The 18,653-nt window shown below is 52.1% G+C and overlaps 1 protein-coding gene across 8 annotated transcripts in view; it reads right to left on the reverse strand.

Annotated features, from left to right (window-relative positions):
* Positions 1 to 18,653, reverse strand: part of Cacna2d2 (calcium voltage-gated channel auxiliary subunit alpha2delta 2) — a 130,593-nt gene that overhangs the window by 94,797 nt on the left and 17,143 nt on the right. For all 8 annotated transcript variants that reach the window (XM_041677088.1, XM_041677086.1, XM_041677087.1 and 5 more), the window contains exon 2: positions 10,229 to 10,310. In XM_041677088.1, the coding sequence (XP_041533022.1) occupies positions 10,229 to 10,310 (82 nt within the window). The remainder of the gene's footprint in view (positions 1 to 10,228; positions 10,311 to 18,653) is intronic.

Here is an 18,653-nt window from a genome sequence, read left to right on the forward strand (position 1 = left end):
TACCCACCGAGCCATCTTCCCAGCCCTGGACCTTCCGTGGCTCCACCACAGGGTGTCTATAGAGGCCCTGCCGATGTCGGGGAGCAGAAGCCAATCTGAGGTGGGAGGTCTCATCTAATGAGGCAGCTCATTCAACTTCCTGGGAACTCCCCATCTGTCCCCCAACAAGTTGTGGTCGGAGGTGTAAACGTTGTGCAGGCTCCCAGGGGCCCCAACCAGAAATAGAAGCTGCCAGACCATCTGTGATGCAAAGCAGTGAGTTTTCAAGACCCAGTTTCCTGTCCGCCCCCTAAGCAGGCTCCAGACCTCGCTGCCTCCTTCTCACTGAGTGGTTCCTCCACCACTCAGCAATGGAGACAATTTACATAATGCATGGAATGCGAGCACAACAATGGCTGGGGAAGCAGGGTGCCCGTTAGTGGCTCCCTTAGTGGCTCCTAGGGAGGGGAAATACCCGCTCCTTCCCGCTCCTACACGGCTACCTCCTTCCTCCTGGAGTTGGCCTGTAAAGCTGCTGCGAAGCAGGGCCTTTAAGTGCTCAGCAGCTGCCAATAAGAGTCTGGAAAGGACGTCCCTGACCTGAGACATGTTCTGGAGCAACCTCAGAACAAAGCTACACACTGGAGGAAATTTCCAAAGTACTCAAGTTTGGAACACAAATCCACCCAGCCACGCTCCTGGAGTCCACACCCCTGCTGGGCCCAGGCCTTGCACATTGATCCTAGAAGAGGCCGCTCCTACAAGCAGGAAGCTTTAGCTAGGCTGCCATGAAGCCAGGCTGCAGCTGCCCAGGAGGCGGTCACGTTCAAACACAAAGGCAACGAAAGAAGGGGGAGAATACATAAAAATTACTGGCATGGTAATTGCTTTTTATATAAATGTTCCTTTTAAAAGTTTTCCCCAGTGGTAAAGTCCCTCTTTAAAAAGAATAAATTCACTGCACACCGATTTATTCCACGCCTATAGATGGAGCATAATGAAAGCTCTTCCGTCAACACCTGATCAGGAGGCAAGTGTTGCCTCTTGACCCATCTACCCAGTCTGACTGCGCAATGATGCCGCAGAGTGCCGAGGTGGGGCTGGGGGGGGGGGGGGGTCTTTGAGGAGTGAGGGCTGGAGTTAGCACTGAGCCCAGATTGTAGGAGTCTGGTGCAGAGCTCACCAGTGTCTCAGGAGCTGTGTCTGAATGGAAGATGCAGAGCAGATCCAACCACAGCGATGTTGCTAATAGGAAGGAGTGTGGGGCTGTGGTTACTGGGAAATGTGAGGGACTTCATTTTGTAGGGACAGGATAGCGTAGGCATTAATGCAGAGAATATCAGTGTGTGGCTCTGAGAACTCCTGAAGAAGAGCCCAGCAGTGCCTGTAGATTAAAGAAGTGCTCCCCATACGCATCCAAAGGCACAGAATTTATGCCCTTGGACCAGCCACCGCTCTATAGGGACAAGGTCCTAGGTGGCTTTACAGCCTGGCCTTTGTACTGAATTAAGGACATCAAGAACTGCCCTGCACAAGGTCCACGATCTCCACGGGGTGGTCACTTCATCCTGAGCATGACACACAACTGATGCTATCTGCCCCACGGCAGGAAAGCTGCACACAGTATTGGCAAATGACTCGGGGAAAGCATGTGTGTAATGTGTGCTTCTCATCCACAACTGAGATTTCTCAGCTTGGATAATGAATCGGTTAAGTAGTTCTCACCTGCTTAGGTGACAGAACTCTTGGCATCTGCCTCCTTCAGTCCCACCCTGCCCTATGTACGCCTGCACACACTTCCGCAGGCAGCTCTTAGAGCCACACGCTGATCCATGTGTGCCCTTTTGCCTGGCCACACTTGCCACAAGGAATACATGCAGGCACGAGCACTCGCTTCCATGAGCACACAAACACTTAGTTGTTCACGCCTCCCCTGCAGCGCTTGGGCACAGGTGTGTCTGCAGTGTGAACACGCATACTTACACTCCCATACAGCAGCATGCATACTTTAACTTCTCTCCCATACCCAGTCAGCCAGGTACCATTTCATATCAGTCTCAGCATGAAGCCACTGACTCGCAGTGAGTCACCAGGGCTAATGGCCTTCCTGGTTATTCCGGTGGATTCTGGCAGGCCTGGACACAATCCTGCCTTCTGGCCACAGTTTCTGTATTCCACATGATGAAATCACAACATTGGACCTCCCAGAGATTCCTGGAACCCTATGTGCACAGTAAGGATGCAAAAGCTGATAGGAGTGGAAGTCTTAGACACCAAGGGCCTTGGCATTGACCTAGAGGGCTTCCTGGAAGAGGAGAACTGTGATCTTGGTTTAAATCAGCAGAGGAGGAAAAGGTGAATGAGGAAGAAGAGCAAGTGGATTTGGAAGAAGTCTAGTGAGGGAGGGGCACAGGGCAGCAGGGAGGCCCAAATGCCTAGGCAAAGCTTCTAGCTACCGCTACTCAGCGCTTCCACCTTAGCCGAGATTTTGCATCACCCCAGAATGGCCCGTACTCCCTAGCTTCATCCAAATGCCAGTGTATCCGTGCAGCCAGCTCTTCTCCAGAGCACCTCTCCCCAGCCCATGTCCTCTACTTCCTCACAGAAAGCAATCAGGGGCTCCTAACGTAGATTTCAATCCGGCAGCCCCATACAGGCCTATCTCTCCCAGGGCAGCTAGCACTGACCTCACTTCCCCCACGGGGGCTGGCTGGCTGGTACCCAAGGCCTTGTGGGACAGTCAGAGCCCCAGCGCCTCCTTCTCAATCTTTAGATGTCTATCTTCGGTTATCCATCCACAGAACAGTCACTAGCTGGTCATCTGTTGTCACAGCCATGTGGTGCCTACATGCATAGCATATACTACAGCCATGGATGTGCACAGCCTGTTTCTTGTCCTGCTGTAAACCCTGAGGCTAGGCACCCAAGCTTAAGTGTCCGTCATGTGGATATCCAGCCAAGGAGAGACAAGGACAGGGCCTTGGGGTCTACTCAGAATCTAGCTACTTTGGTCTCCTCCCCTATATGGCATAGGTTGGCTAGACTTCAGAATCACCAGCCCAAGGCTGGGAGAGAGGTAAGACCAAGGATGTGGCTCTGCCACTTTCTCCAAACATGGCATCTCTTCCATACAGAGAGGACAGCTGTACTCAGGAAAGGCGGGGAGAGGACACCTCCATTTTCGGCCTGGTAGTGGGAAACGCTGCCTATGCTGCCGCCCCTGGGGCCGGCTGTGGTTTGTCAAAACCAATTACTTCTCTGCCTCTGCCAAGCGCTTGGGGCTCCATGAATCTGAGTCAAGTGTCCCCATGGCTGCCACCGATTCAGCAATGGATAAGAATGGGGATGGGGAGGAATACAGAGTGGGTCAGCTGTCCCCCATGGCCCAAGATGGAAACCCACTAGGCTCTCTATCCCATCCCCCGTCTCCCACCCTGGATCGTCAGACCAGCCCCTGGCTGTAGGCTCAGCAGTCCCACCACTCCTCTTCAGAGATGGGTGTGGAAGCTGGAGAAGGAGACCAGAGCCCCAGCTACTTCCACAAGGACTGGGTCTTCACAGAAGCTGGGCTCTTGCTGTCCTGCCACAAAGTCAGCTTCTCTGCGGATCTCAAAGGAGAGTCCATGTGTTCACTAGAACACCTTTTCCATGTGCGTGTGCACTGAGAGGTGACTTGCTCTATGGATAGGCATTGGACTAGCATTCTTTATTAGATAGGCATCTCCAAATTCCTGAGACAACAGACCTAAGCGGCCTTCACTTCAGGGAAGTGCTGTCTGCCTGGAAAGGTTTTGCTCATGTCCTCCAACACTGCCCCTTCTTAAGGCAAGGAACCCCCAGCCAGATGACCCTGAAATCCCTGGAGCTTCCACTTAAGAACCCCCGATCCCAGCTGTGGCCTGACCCACCAATCTGCCCATTCCTGGGGCCAATACCGGGGAACAGTCCAGAGCCTGGTGGCTTTGTTCTGTCCCCGAGTTTATGCTAGGCAAGATGCCATACTCTTCACTCTTCTTAAAGGGCCTGAGGGGCAAGCATGTGACTTGCTGGCTAGGAGGATAAACCAAGGTCTCTTCCCTTAACCTCTGCCATCTCCTCCCCATGGCGTCTCTGCATTTGGCTCCCTGGACTTCTGGCCAAGAAAAGCACTACCCTCATTTGATCATAGATTCATAGATGCTATTTATTCCAGCCCTGCCCAAGCTTGGTGGCCTTTATGCCTTTCTTAGTAAAATGTCTCCAAAATATGTCATGATCAGCCGGGATGAGAAAACCAATTTTCAAAATCCTGGGTTGAGCTAAGCAGAGACGACACCCTGATATTTGAATTTTTAAAAAACCTGTGACCAGCCCTTAGAACTGCAATCAATTTGTTCTGGAGATACGGAATGGAGACACCCATGCTTCCAGGGCTCCTTTTCCTGGCAGAAGAGCTCTGATGTGCATGCCTCTGTAGCCAACACCTTTCTTCTTCTGCTCCCCTGAGGCTCCTACATCTCCCATGAAGACAGAACTGCTTGGATCTCCATATCACAAATGGGGGTAGAAGCTCAAACAGGCAGGAGGGCATGCCCCAGGTCCAACGCTGAAAGTCCAGCCCTGTCATTCCCAACCACATTATCTTTCAATTGCTGCCCAAGGTATAAGCTCTAAGACCCCAGCTCCACCTCAGTGTGAGCCAGGGCAGATTCTGTCTTCAGAAGACACAGACCGCAAACATGTCGTTCCTATTCCAAGCTATTCCTCATGTCCTTGAGATGACCTTGGATGCACCCCATAGTGACCTCTTGTCAAGTTAGAAGCCAGAGGCCTCTCTCCCTATGCTTGTATCTGGTAGTGGGTCCCATCTATCGATATTCTTCTAGACCCTTCTATGTCTGTGGACTCCCAGAAACCTTAGCAGCACCTTCTGAGGAGATTCCAAAATCCCACAAGCCATGTAGCAAGGACCTCTGCCTCAGCCTTTCTCAGCTGAGACTCCAGGGGTGAAGAGCAGGCATGTGTTTGTGCCCAGACCCCTTCTGGGTTTTTCTATCACTGTATCTCCACCCGCTGAAGTCGTTCGGAAACAACACTCTCATGCCCCCAGACGGAAGTAAGAGGAGAGGGTTGGGGCTGAGAAAGGCTCTAGTGCCAGTCAACCGCAGCAGCCTGGCAGGAGCTGCCAGCGTTAGGGCGACTAAGGCTGTTGGTGCTCAAGGCATGGATACTACCTAGGGAAGGTGTCCCTCCACTGTACTTCCTGCAATGTCTCTCTGATGTGCTGTGTGAAAAGGTGGGAGACCTTAGCCTGGCTGGCCCATAGGCAGCAGTTCCTTCCATAGATAAAACAGCTTTTAGAAAAACTCCTCAAAAAAATGGAAATTTTCTCCAGCAAGTCTCATTGGAGAGTGTGTATCTCAGGGCAGAGCAGAAGAGCAGCAACCACCTCCCACCAACACTGCGTAACCTCACCCAGGAAAGCGCGCTCCAGACGTCGTGTTGTCTGTGGGGGACGTGTGTTGTCACTCAAAGACAGGCAAGGAAAGGGAAAAGGTAGGGAGTAGGCTAGGCTGAGAACAGGGTACAAAAAGGGGGTCCAGACAGGGCTCGGCCAGGCTCTGCTGCACCCGCCTCTCTGTAACCAATTATGCTCAAGCGGCGGCCTCATCACGTTTCCGACGCCCTCCCAGGAGCCCCCCCTCAGCCCCATGCATCCCCGCTGGGTGCCAAGCAAGAGGACCATATGGAGGGAATAATAAGACAATTAACTTTCCATTAAAGAATAATATATGTGGGTTTTTAGGGAGGCAAGCGACAGCAATCCCTACCCAGCGGCATATTTCACACCCGAGCCCCTTGCCACCTCCCCCACTACAAGGCACCCCGCATCACCATCATCTGCACCAGGGGAGAGGAGGGTGTCGCTGGGCCCCCAAAGGAGGGAGGCGGCTGGATGGAGGGGTGGGGCCGGCGTAATAAGCAAGTGCAGAGAAGCCGGTTCTGAGGCGGGGGTGCAGTAAGCCCAGAAGGATCTGGGAGGGAGTTGGTGGGGTTCTCTCATCATCCCCTAGCAGACTCAGTGCACTGCATCCCTAAAGAGCTGCTTGCTGCCTGTCTTTCAAAGGCACACACAAATCAGTGTGTGGACCAGGGGTCACAACCGCTGCCTTTGCCTGGTCCTTTTGGGACCACTTCCAACCCCTGGCACGTCCCCTCACCCAAGCCTCTTCTTCTGCCCCTCTATGGTTCTGGTGCTCCATGCCACTTTAGGGCACTGTTAACCTTGCCTTGGATGCCCAACATACACTTTCCTCAAACGGGAACAGAAGCATTTTCAGCAAATGTGTAAGTTTGCAGAGGTGAGCTGGGGAGGAGGTGGTGGGACAGAGACATTTCTCAAAGGCACCTACAGAGAATGGTAGATGTTTCCGGACTTTGGTCCATGCTGATAGCCAGCTCCAGATGTGGCATGCTGCAAATATTATGTACACATTCCTGAGTGCTGAGCTGACGAGCAGGAGAAATAGCGGGGGGAAAGAAAAGACGGACAGGACTGGCAGTGGTGCTGGTTTAGAAATACTATTTTTGGTCCTCATAAAAGGTTGAGGAGCCACAGACTCCATGGGCCCGAATCACCTTGACTGGACGATGTCAGTTGGGGGGACCCAGAAGAGATTGGGACTGGGAATTTCTGAACCTGCTTCTGTGGACATAGCTTGGGGAGGTGCTGACTGTGCGGTTCCATTGCCTGGACACCCGCTCATGGCTGGCCTGTCTGAGCTCCGGGACTGGCTGTTGGAAATGACTGACCAGGACCTTGGGTTTCCCTCCTTCACAGCAGGTCTGTGAGGAAACCCAGTGGCACATAGGTCGGCTAAGACAGTCATGAAGGAGGAGGCATTTAAGATAGAACCAGGGCAACAGGCATTTCCGGCCTGACCAGCAAGTGAGATCCATAGAGTTTGACATGGGCAATATGATTCCAGAAGATAGGCTGTGATCCTCACGGCATCTCAGGTCCCTGCTTCCAGCCAGCCTTGTCAACAGTTTCCTCCCACTCTTAGCAGAAGGTCCTCTCCCCTATAAGCGAGCATCTTACCTATCCCAGGGCTGGTATACCCGATTACTGTCCCACGCCTGAGGATAGTCTCTCCTGCCTTGCTTTTCACAAGGTCCCCAGAGCTGTTCTCTTCGTACCCTGCCACCCATTCGGAAGTGGGAATGTACCTGCCCTAGGCTTCGAAGAGGAGAGGATCTGCCCTTCTCCTCATCCTCCCCTTGCACCCCCAAGCAACTGATGAATTATTCATCTTGATATCCTCATTATGCAAATGAGCTCTGAGCCCAAGCATATGTTCTCTACTCTCCCCCTAGCATGGGGACAATATGGTGCTGATGGGGGAGGGTAGAGAAGGGGATCAGGAGACTTCCCTCAGTCCCGTGGGCTGTAGAGGAGGCAGAATTTTAGGGTCCACACTTTCATGGACTACACAAGGAAAAATTGGCAAGGGCTGGGGTTGGGCTATAGTGTCCAAGGAAGCGTAGCTCAGGGCTATCTGGCTAACCTAAAGAGGAAGAGATGACATGTTAGCAGCAGACGAGGTACCGGCCTGGGGATGAGACAGGGTCTTCACACACAGCTTCCTTGCCACAGTCTGCCATGGTTTCTAACTTATAAATGGGCCACAGTCTGCCCCCGGCCATGCCCCATGGGGTTGTGATAAGGTCGGGAGGAGGAAAATGCCAAGGCAAGGAAAACTCTCCCAAATGCCACTGTCTGCAGTTTCTGCTCTCTTGCAGCTGCCAGCCCTTGAGGCTCCAAGCTACTGGGGGTGGGGCAGCCTCTAGGAGTAGGGCAGGCAAGGAGTGGAGCCATGAAAGAGGCTCAGAAGCCTGGGGAGGGGCCGCCCCAGTGGGGGCCTAGGCTGGCAGGTTGGCAGCATTAGTGAGAGGGCCAATGAGAGCACTGGTCACAGCTCTGCACCAACCATCCTGACCCACCAGGACAAACACAAGGAGGGCACACCAGTCCTTGCCCGTGCATTGGAGGGAGGAAGAGGGTGTGAGGGTCGGGGTCAGATGTGAACAGTGGAGCATGTAGGGAGTCCACTGGCTAGATCATTCTAGCTCCTTCCGCTAGACCCGTACACCTGTCCCCTCCCCCGTGGACACATCGCAGCCAAATAGTCAGTGCCAAGAAGCAAGTAGCAGAGTTGTCAGCAGGAAGAGGCTGAGGAAGCAGGTGAGAAAAACTGGACTAGGACAGAGCCTCCGAGAGCTGGCAGCCGGGGGCGGTGGAGGGGCTGCCAAGAGCAAGGGACACTGGGTCAGCATTTCCTTGCCCACCTGCCATATGAAGCACAGCCCTGCCCAGGTTCCCACAGCCGCACGCATCCTCTGTGTGCCCAGGAGGAGAAAAACAGCCAGAGGCTGGGCTAGAGCAGGAGGCAGAGCCCCAGCTCTGCCACAAGCCAGCTGTGGCAGCTTGTCCACTGGTAAAAGGGCCTGGAATTACCCACACGCCACCCAAAGGGAGAGAAAATTTCCTAGGAGAGAAAATGAAGAAAATCCTAATGATTTCTGGACAGGGGGGCAGGGTAAAATTGGCTTGTCCATTGCCACCCTACTCCTCATCTTCCAGGCAACCCCCCCCCCCAGTGAAAAAGGGCTAACAGCGGGATCCAGGTCTCCCCAAGGTGCATATGACAGGTTTGCTGTCAAATTCCATGTCTGGTCCTTACCATCCAGGAAACTCACTCATCCAGACAGATCCACATCTCATACATATAGCGCACATTATATTTTCATAGATAAATGTTCGTTCTGAGTCGCTCATAAATATGAAATCCTGGAGGGCTCTTAACTGGCATTAGATATACGCAGATGTACTAATGCCCCATAGAAAACTTGGAAAAGCATGCGCTACAGATTCCAGGGGCTACCATTCCTCCGTTAACCTACACGGTTGCACTTGGCAGTGCCCACTTATAGCCTGGTTAGTGCAGAATGCTATTCCTGAGCCTAAATTGACTCCCGTTCCGGAACAGCTTTTCCCATAGTGCTTCCTCTGGAAGCTCTCGCGGCTTCCAAGTGCAGCTGAGTCATTGAGAGTTCACAGGAAGAGTAGGATGGGGGCTACTGCAGTTCAAGCCCAGCACCAGAAAAGGGAGTTCTACAGGCCTGGGCGATCTCGGGAAGAATGCTGAGCAAGCTAGCAGCTCAGACCTTCAGACCTGGATGCCCTCCTCACCATGCCACCCCCTCATTAGCCACCTCTGCTTAACATCATTTGTGCCACGGGTCCTACATCCATAAGAATGTAAATAAACTCACTCCAAGTTAACTGAGCCTGAAAAGGGGCTGAGGATGATCCTACAGTCCCTGCCTACATCTCCTAGCCCTGGCACTGGCCAAGAGGGATGACAGAAACACTAATTACCGAACCCTAGGCCTAGACTCAACTCCCAGTAGTAACTGTTTTCTCTGCTGTCCCCGGGCCAACGATGGGAAGGAGAGCCCCGTTATTCCTCTGCTTGATTCTGGCCAGGACCTCCCTGTACAGACCAAACTGAAGAGACACCCTCCTATTAGAGCCTCACACCCACTGCTGTAAGAGCTCCGTTCCCAGAGCCTCCACATTCCTCACAGAGAGCTCAAGCCTGTAGCCTGACGGCAGCACATTTTGCAGCCTTCTGGGGGTGACGGATGGCCAGCTCTTCACATCACTATTTCAAACATTAACATAATCTCCCAGGATAAATGTGGTCGCCGGCGCCTAATCAATCACCCCTCCCGCACCTTGATCCCTCATTCCGACACTTAACGTAGGCTTGCCACTTCATACAGACTATAGTGCCTGGAATACCAGCCTCCCACCCTCTTCTCTGGGTCCTGCTTGGCTTGGCCATACTATTTACTTGCTGATGAGACTCTCGGCTTCTGCACACCCTGTAGCTGTGGCCCCTAAAGAGCCTGGGCTCCCGCCCAAGGCACTGCCTCAAATGCCTTGAAGAGCTCACCCACATTGAAAACTGACAAGTCCCAACACCCTCCCAGGCACGAGGTTCATCAGAATGGGCCACCATTCCAACAGATTCCTGGAAACGGTCAGACTGAGACCTCACTGAGTCACTACTTGAGATCCACTATGGCTCCCTATACCAGGACTTCAACAATGTCACCTCCTCCTCACCCCCTCATTGCTCCCTCATTTCCTCATTCCTGCTGGGAAGAAGGTCCCGGATGAAAAGCAAGTACACCAGCTTACCTCTCGGAGCTGCTGCACGCCTCCAAATATCCGCATTACACCATCAATCTCCTGCTCCAGGCGCCGGGCCCAGTGCTGCATCCTGCATCCAGGAGAGAAAGAGATGTCAGGAGCTGCAGCTGCAACAGCCCATTCCTGGCCACCCAGGGGAACGGGGGCAGCTACTCACTCAACTCAATTTTCACCAGAGAAGGAGCATACACAAGGAGCCAGAGTGAGCCTGTGATTTTTTTCCCTTTGATGTCTGGCCTGGTGGCCTAGGCTTTCCTCACACTGACTGGCAGCCAGGGAGGAGAGAAGAGGGCATTGTGGATGCTCTGAGGGAGTTCAGCAGTTTGGAAGAAGCCTGCAGAGAGACTATTGTTCACTAGAAAAACCAGTCCTTGATGTAGCGGTTCTGAACATGGAGACTTCTGGACACCAGGGAGGTCAGAGACCCGAGAAAGCCAGCTGAGGTTTGAGGAAAGGGATGGGACCTGCTGTCATCCCCAATCCATCATGTAAACAGGAGGTGGTGGAGGAACCCACTTTCCTGGGCTTCATCTGAGCAGAAGACACAGAGAGCTTTCAACTCAGAGGCCTTTGTCTTCCTACTTTCCTGTCGGAGAAGCTTATAGAGACCCAAGGTTGGATATCAATCATGAGCCCAACCAGGGCTCCAGTACAGATCATCCAACTCCTTTCTGGAGGTCTGGCGAACCCCTGAACTGCAAGCCTACATAACAGGCCGCCTGTATGCTGGTACCACCGTATGATCATTTAACCCCCCCCCCCCAGTTTCCTCTTCTGGAAAGTGGAGATAATTCGGGGTCATCTCTTAGAATGGCACAAAAAAACATAAGAGTAGGTGAGCCAAGGATGCTATATTCTCCGTGAGTGGACAAGATGAACAGGTGTTCATAACATCCTGTATTCTCAGCCCTGCATCCATTTAAGCAAGCTGTAGACAAGGCTCTTCTAAGACAGCCCATAAGGGACCCACCACAGAGATGTAAGAGGCCAAGGATTCAGAGAGCACAATGGAGTAGGGAAATGTCAGGAAACTTCTCAGGGCCCCCAACACCCTTCACAGGGCCAATAACATCCCCTGGTGTCATCTAGGGCCAGGTCTCTCTTCTGGCTCCTTGTCCCACATTCCTTCTCAGGCCTGTGCTAGGGGGTTGGGCTCATGCCATTGTGTGTGCCCGGGTCGGTTGGCATGGGAACTCAGAGCAGGAGGCGGGCAGATCACTAATTGCAATTTGCCAAGCTGAATGTCAGGACCGTGATGGAAAAAAAAATCAACATCAAAAGAAAGAGGTATTAGCTTCAGCTTGTTGTGGGCTGAGCTATTGCCTGACTCCCCATCTCTGTTCCCCACCATAGAGCAAAGTCTAACCTTGAGTCTGGGCAGAGGCCAGGCTGTAAGCCTCAGCGGCCAGGCCACAGAGGGAAGAGTACTGCTCTCTGCCTGACCCCCACGCACCAGCACCGAGGCTCTGGCCCTGATGGCACATGGACACCGTAGCAGGTGGCTCTTTTGTGATCCTTTGACTACAGAACCTGGGGGCTAACAATGGAGAGAGTCTCACTCTGGCAGGCCTGTATCTGGACCGAATGGGCAGAGTCAAGGACCCGATCTTCGAAGACATCCATTGGCTCTACCCTGACCCTAAACCTGACTTCAGCCTTCATTGGTTTAGGGGACAAGATACCAGTCATAACCCTTCCTGAGGTTATATATATACAGAAGGGCACCTACTATCTACTAAGTACACAGTACCACCGTGTCATGTGCTTTCTGGCTTCAATCTTCAGAGGCAAACAAAATCCCCAAGCCACAGATGAGGAAGTTGAGGGTTAAAACGGGGGGTTTAGTGACCTATCATCCAGGAATGGGAGGACACAGGACTTATTGCGGAACTTGCCAGAATCGCAAGAACCGACCCTCAAGGGTCAACCATGTGCGTCTCCTTCCAACTCAGTACACCACCTTTAGTGCTTGAACCAGCCACAGCGGGAACATTTACACCACAGAAATGGGCAGATGCTAGAAATCACAGCAACACTATCACCCCCAGCAGCAAACTGATAAGCATTTTAAAATGCTTCAACAATTTCATACAACATATTCTGGTCATATTTATCCCCTCCACCTTTTTCCAGGTCTATCCTTACCTCCCAACTTTATGACTTCTATTTATTTGCTTATTATTTATTTATAGATCAGTTATTTCTATGTCGGTTTAGTCAGCTCTCTGTGTAGACCAGGCTGGCCCCGACTCACCTGCTTCTGCTTTCCTAGGATTGGAATTAAAGTTGTGTGCCACCACGCCTAGGTCCTCTTTTCTCTTCTTCATGTATTTGTAAATAATCCACTGAGTTCCGTATGTGCTGCCCACATACCCACAGGTGGGGGCCATCCACTGCAGTGTGATCAAACTTCCTGGGATCATACCGCTAAAGAAAAGCACTTCTCCCTCCCCCAGAAGCTATCAGTTGCTAATAGATGGTAATATTTACCAATTCACCAATGATTCCACCTAGGTATGGCCTCTTTGCTAGTATGCATATAGACCCTTGCTTCTGGAATCTCACAGACAAGTAAAAGGCACTAAATTGGAAAACTAGGCATGGATGGCAAGATTTTACTTTGCTCAGACAATACATTTTTAGTATAGTCACCATCATTTCATGTAAAGAGGCTATATTTCTTTCCCTTTCTTTCTTTCTTTCTTTCTTCCTTTCTTTCAGATTTCTGCCTCCTCTCAGCCACCGCCTCCCATTTCCCTCCCCCTCCCCCGATCAAGTCCCCCCTCCCTTGTCAGTCCAAAGAGCAATCAGGGTTCCCTGCCCTGTGGAAAGTCCAAGGACCACCCACCTCCATTCAGGTCTAGTAAGGTGAGCATCCAAACTGCCTAGGCTCCCACAAAGCCAGTACATGCGTGCAGTAGGATCAAAAACCCATTGAAGAGGCTATATTTCAAACTAAAATAATTTTTAGAAAAACCCAAATCTTTGGACAAATTAAAATTCTTCCATAGGACATCCATATACACTCCCTCTCTGTCTTTGTATCTCTGTTTCTGTCTCTGTTTGTCTCTCCCTTCCTCCCTCTCTCTGGGGTTTAGGAGCAGCTCTAGTCCTCAGCCTGGCTTAGTCTGCTATCCCAGGCTTCACAGGCCAACTGCAGGCCCCCAGCTTTCAGCCTATCAATACAGTGCTAAGGAAAACAAGTTATTCTGATTCTTCACCTAAAACAAACCAAATTAGGAAGGCAATATCTGTGTCCTGGAGCTAAAAAGGACTTGACAGATAATCCATCTCATTGTCACACAGATATGACTTTGTGGGTTCGAGGGTTTGGCCAGTGGCCAGTGCTAGCTGGGAGGGGGGGGATGTACAGTACTGAGAAGCTGATGAAGTGAGTATGCCTGCAGCATTCCTAGAAAAATCACACACCAAAGCAAACTCAACCCTGACAGAGGCATACCTGGGTTCAATCCCACAGAAAGGCGTGGGCACTTTGGGAGAATGAGAGATGCGTCAGAATCCAGAGTCTCACTCACTCAAAGGTAAATGGATCAAATCCTGCCCGTGCTCCTGTGGACTTGGACCCATGAGCCCATGCCAATGCCCCCTGGCCAGGTAGTGCTACCCACAGGTCATATTCTAACAAAGATGTCTACCTGCTCTATCCTCAGATCCTGGGGATTTTCCATCCTCTTCACTGAAATGACACTGCTTATCTCTAAGTGCCTGTAAGTGCCAAATTAGCAGGACGGTGAGGGAGAGAACTCTAGAGGAGGAGGTGGTGCAGCCAGGGCCCCCCCGCACTTTATGACTGCTGTGGGGACAGGATGGAGACTGTGCCCTGTCTTCTCACAAGCCTGAACGGGGGAAGCAAAGGTGTTGCAGCCCTGATTTACAGATAGCAAAGCCAAGCCACCTGGCAAGATGGGTACCCGGTTATACACTTAAAAAGATGTTGGCTCCGTTAGGTCCATCCTCCTTGCAGAACAGCTCCGAGAAGCCTCAGGGGAGACTGCCAGCTGTGGAGTCTTGGAGAGTTCTGTCCCTGTTGGAACCTCAGCTTTCCCACCTGTCAACAAGGATAATAATAATTGTCTGAATACTGGAACAGGGGACCTGGGGGACATAACTCAGCTGGTAGAGTGCTTGCTTAGTACCACGTCAACCAGCTGTGACGGCACACGCTTGCAGTAGCAGAACTCAGGAGGTGGGAGCAAGAGAATCAAAAGTTCAAGACCAGTCTAGAACATATCCACAGGGACACCTTGATACGCTGCTACCATGCTGTACAGTCTCCTAGCGACTAGACAATCATACAGTAGGGCCTTTATCCTCAGGATCAAAAGACCTACTGAGGGTAGGGGGGGACAGACCACAAAGGGAGAGTGGGGTGCAGCACACTGAGTCAGCCTAGTAGGGAAGAAACTACCACTAGGAACTGTAGGGTCTCAGGTCTCAGTCTCTAAAGCCAAGATGCCAGTGGGGGGCGGGGCAAGGTGTCACCATTAGGCAAGAGAGGAAAATCAACCATATGTGAGGGGAAGAGCTGGTGCTGAGAAGCCATTTAGTAGACAGAACCATCCAGAAGCCATCTAGAATGCTGGGAGTCTGTAGGTCCAACCTCAGGTGGGACCATCCAGCCTTGAGACCGGCTAAAAATGCTCACCCTGAGGACAGGGAAAGAGAGAGGAGGGCACGGAGGAGGAGAGGGGGCAGGGAAGGGACAGGGGAAAAAGAGAAAGAGCCCGGGCGCAGATGCAGTGGCATAAACTGTTGTTGGTTGTTAATTTTATATGTGAAGTTGTTGATCAGAATGTGATTTAATTGTACAGTATAATCCAGGCTTTTGGAATAAATTATGCAGAAAACTCATCTATAATTAAACAAATCAAAAAACCAGAGACAGGTGACACTGCTGGTTCACCCTCAGAGGGCATGGACAGCGTGGGCAGCTTGGACCCTGCAGCGGGACCACAAAGGAAGGGAGGGACAGTGTGTAACAGCAGACACGCCCAGAAGAGGCCAAGGCCTGATGGGAGCGAGGGACTCAGACCCCTGAGTCCTGCCTCTGCAGGCCTTTCTCACCGCATTGGAAGCTATTTTTTTTTTTTTCGTTATCAAAACCCTGCTGCCCCCGCCAGGCATCCTCTTTCACCAGGGACTTGAGCTCAGCAGAGCAGCCATCATTTCTAAGGGCAAGGGGTGCACACTGGGGGTGGAGCGGGAAGGCAGGTGTGAGGACAGGGCTCAGCTGGAGCAGGCAAGGGTGTCAGGGAGAAGGCACAGCTGAACCTCCTGGCTGCCAAGGGCACAGAGAAGCAAGCTTGGCACTAGTAAAGGCCCAGGTCTCTTGCTTCTCTTGTGACAGGCTGGCCAATTATTCTCCCCGCTTTGGGGGAGGCAACAATTTAAAATAAAGTGCTATTCAATTATTCTGATTATATTTCAATTGGCCTGCCACCTCCACCTCATCTCCTTCACAGGCTTCTGGGAGGAAGAAAGACAGAACAAGAGGGGGAGCGGGAGATGGAAAGACAGACCAAAGATTTCTGGAGAGCCACAGCCAGGGTGATCTGGCCGGGGAAGACAAGCTGGTGGCATTCACAGAGTCTACTACCCCATGCTGGCCCAGGAGAGGTGTGCTTCCCCCAATGGCAGCTGTGAGCAGCCTCCCCTCTCCTAGGCTCTCACCAACTACAGGTGGCAGAAAGTTCAAGGCTATCCTCGAGAATCGTGGCATCCTCAGGGCTACCTCCCTAGGGCATCCTTCCAGACCATGTGTGCAGATGATATGTCACACCCAAATGCCTAGGTCCAGCCCTTGCCATTCCAATCTCTTGAGCCAGATGTGTGCTCTCGGATTTTCCCACCCAGAAAATGAAGATTAAGCTGACTATCCTGTCCAGCTCCCAGGCCCAAAGAGGAAGCAGGTGGAAGTTTGTCTCATATACAGAAAGCTAACAAGGACTGTATCCCACACTCTCATGCTACAGTCTAGGCTGTAGGGCTATCTTCCCACCATCCAGTCTCCCTCAGATGGGCCTCCAGGATGGCCACACCCTCCCTGTGTCCTGTTTCTGAAAGCCTTGGGAAAGAGAAGGGACTGCCGAGTCCACTGAATCCTTCCTTCTGCTGAGCCCCAGCATATTTCAAAGTTCAGCACTTGCGTCCAGAAGGACCCCACCTCAATTTGATCACAGATGACAAAGCTGGCAGAGGGAACAGTCTAGTCAAAGTGACTTGTTCTCCAGCCAGAGGCCAGGTGGGCCAGGCCATCAAAGACGGTCTCAAAGACACAACACCGGCTTCACACTACCTGTGTCAGGCCATGGTGGGAAGGAGGCCAGAGCGAGGCGGGGCTGGGTGTGCATGCTGGGCTGATTTGTGGTGGTGTAAGGCTTCTCGTCTTACACCCTCCGTCCAGATTCACAAGCAGAGAAACTGAGGCACAGGACTCAGAGGGGACTAGACATCATCCAACTATTTGTGACTCAAGGGGACCTTCAGAACCCTTCCCCATCTCATGCAGCCCAATTGTCACTAGGGACTCGGGGACTCTGGGAAGTTGGCAGAGGCTAGTACCGCCGATGCTTGAATTAGTACAAATCCACTGCCTCGTCTACTCATCTACGTGTGTCTTGGGACCCTGCCCAAATACTGCTTCTTAATGAGGTTATTAATTATGGGGCTGTCCCTTCTTTGCTGAAGAAGAACTTTTCCTTCTAATTGGTGCTTGGCTGGGAGGCAGCAAACTTGTACCCTGGCCCCACCCCCACCCCTCTACACACTAATGGTCTTTTGGCTTTAATTAGGGCACTGGGTCCACCCAATATTTACTCAAAACAGCCTGCTGGGGATTGGGAGAGGAACAAAGGAACAAGGACGGGAGCCAGGGAGTCTTGTCACTCGGGGCCAGGAGAGTCCAGGTAGCCCACTTGGCCGAGAGAGACATAGAGGAGATCCAGGGTCACAGAACAAATGACCACAACCCCCTATCTCACCACCAAGGGCAAGGAAGCTGGCACATGAGCAAGGAGGGCTGTGCGCTTGGGTCAGGCTTTAGAAAGAGGGTTCCTGGTGGCAGTTAGGAACGGTGGCGAAGTTCTGAGTCTCACTTCTGTTTCCCTCAGGTTTTGCTACATAGGTATGACCGCCTCCTCCTTCAGGTCTCAATGGAGCATTCTAGCTACAACGAGAAACCCCTAAAGTAGATTACTCTAGCACCTAGGGGATAAGTTCTACTCAGTAACAGTGCCCTGGTGGGAGAGGGGCTGGCGAAGGCAGATGGAACAGGGAGAGGGCAGAAGACCGGCAGCAGGGAAGTGTGGAGGAGCGGGTCAGCACTGATCAGGGTCCTGGCCTTGGTGAGCAGAGACCCTAGGGCCATCTTTCTTCTGTCTTCCATGTACCAGGCCATTCATTCTCTATGAGCCACAAACAAATCTCAGTTTTCCTAATCAAACAGGGCTGTCCCAAGGTCCCCGAGTCCACTCCAGAATTCATGCCTCAAGAGGTATGACTGGAGCCCTCTTGCCTAGGGTCCCTGGGACTACAGTGTATTCTCTTAATTAACCGTCTCAGCAGCCCAATCACTATCTCCAATCCTCAGGGGGGAAACTGAGGCAGAGAGCAACTGAGTGAAGTCCCCAAGATTGCACGGCTCATGAAGGCCAATCAGAATGGCTTTTCTCTTTCCTGAAGACACCAGTCTAGTTACTGATGTAATATGGCCACTTGGGTGTCTAGCAGGAGTCTGAATGTGTATGAAGTTAAGATCCTAGCCTTCCCTCTAGGGCCACTCCCCTCCCTCAACCTCTTACCGCTGCTGATGGTCAGCCCTGTTTTGGGGGTGACTAGGAGCCTATTTTTCTCACACCCACATCCAACTTATTGTGCAAATCCTACTGGCTGCACCTTCACAATGTGCCCTTCCCACCCCACTAACCACCATTCAGTCCCCACTCCCAACCCCTACCCCCAGTCTGGCTTGGGCGGCCATCATCTCCCCTGGACCAGCTGCAGCTGGCTCACTGGTTGCTAGTTTTTGCTTCAGCAGCTCATTTCTCCAGTTTCTTGATCATATCTAGCCAGGGTATCCTTTTGGGATGGTGTTCCTCTTATATGCAGCAAACTTAGGTCCTGGGCCCGGAGGAAAAGCCAAAGCCTACCAGTAGCCCTATCCTTCAGTGGCCTTGCTCAGTGTGGCTGAACATAGCCTTGAGCTCACAGTACACGTCTTGGAACACACGGTTTCCTCAGCCTAGAACAGTCTCTCTTCAGTGGCCCACAGTCCTCCGCCAATCTCCAGGCCTCTGCATACAGGCCACCAGCTCAGTGAAGCCCCCAGGCCTCTGCATACAGTCCGCCAGCTCAGTGAAGCCCCGCCCCCAACTCTATTTTAAAATGCAATCTC

Source organism: Microtus oregoni, unplaced genomic scaffold, assembly GCF_018167655.1.
Source record: "Microtus oregoni isolate MIOR12 unplaced genomic scaffold, Mior012 000028F_ref0000031, whole genome shotgun sequence".
Classification (NCBI taxonomy): domain Eukaryota; kingdom Metazoa; phylum Chordata; class Mammalia; order Rodentia; family Cricetidae; genus Microtus; species Microtus oregoni.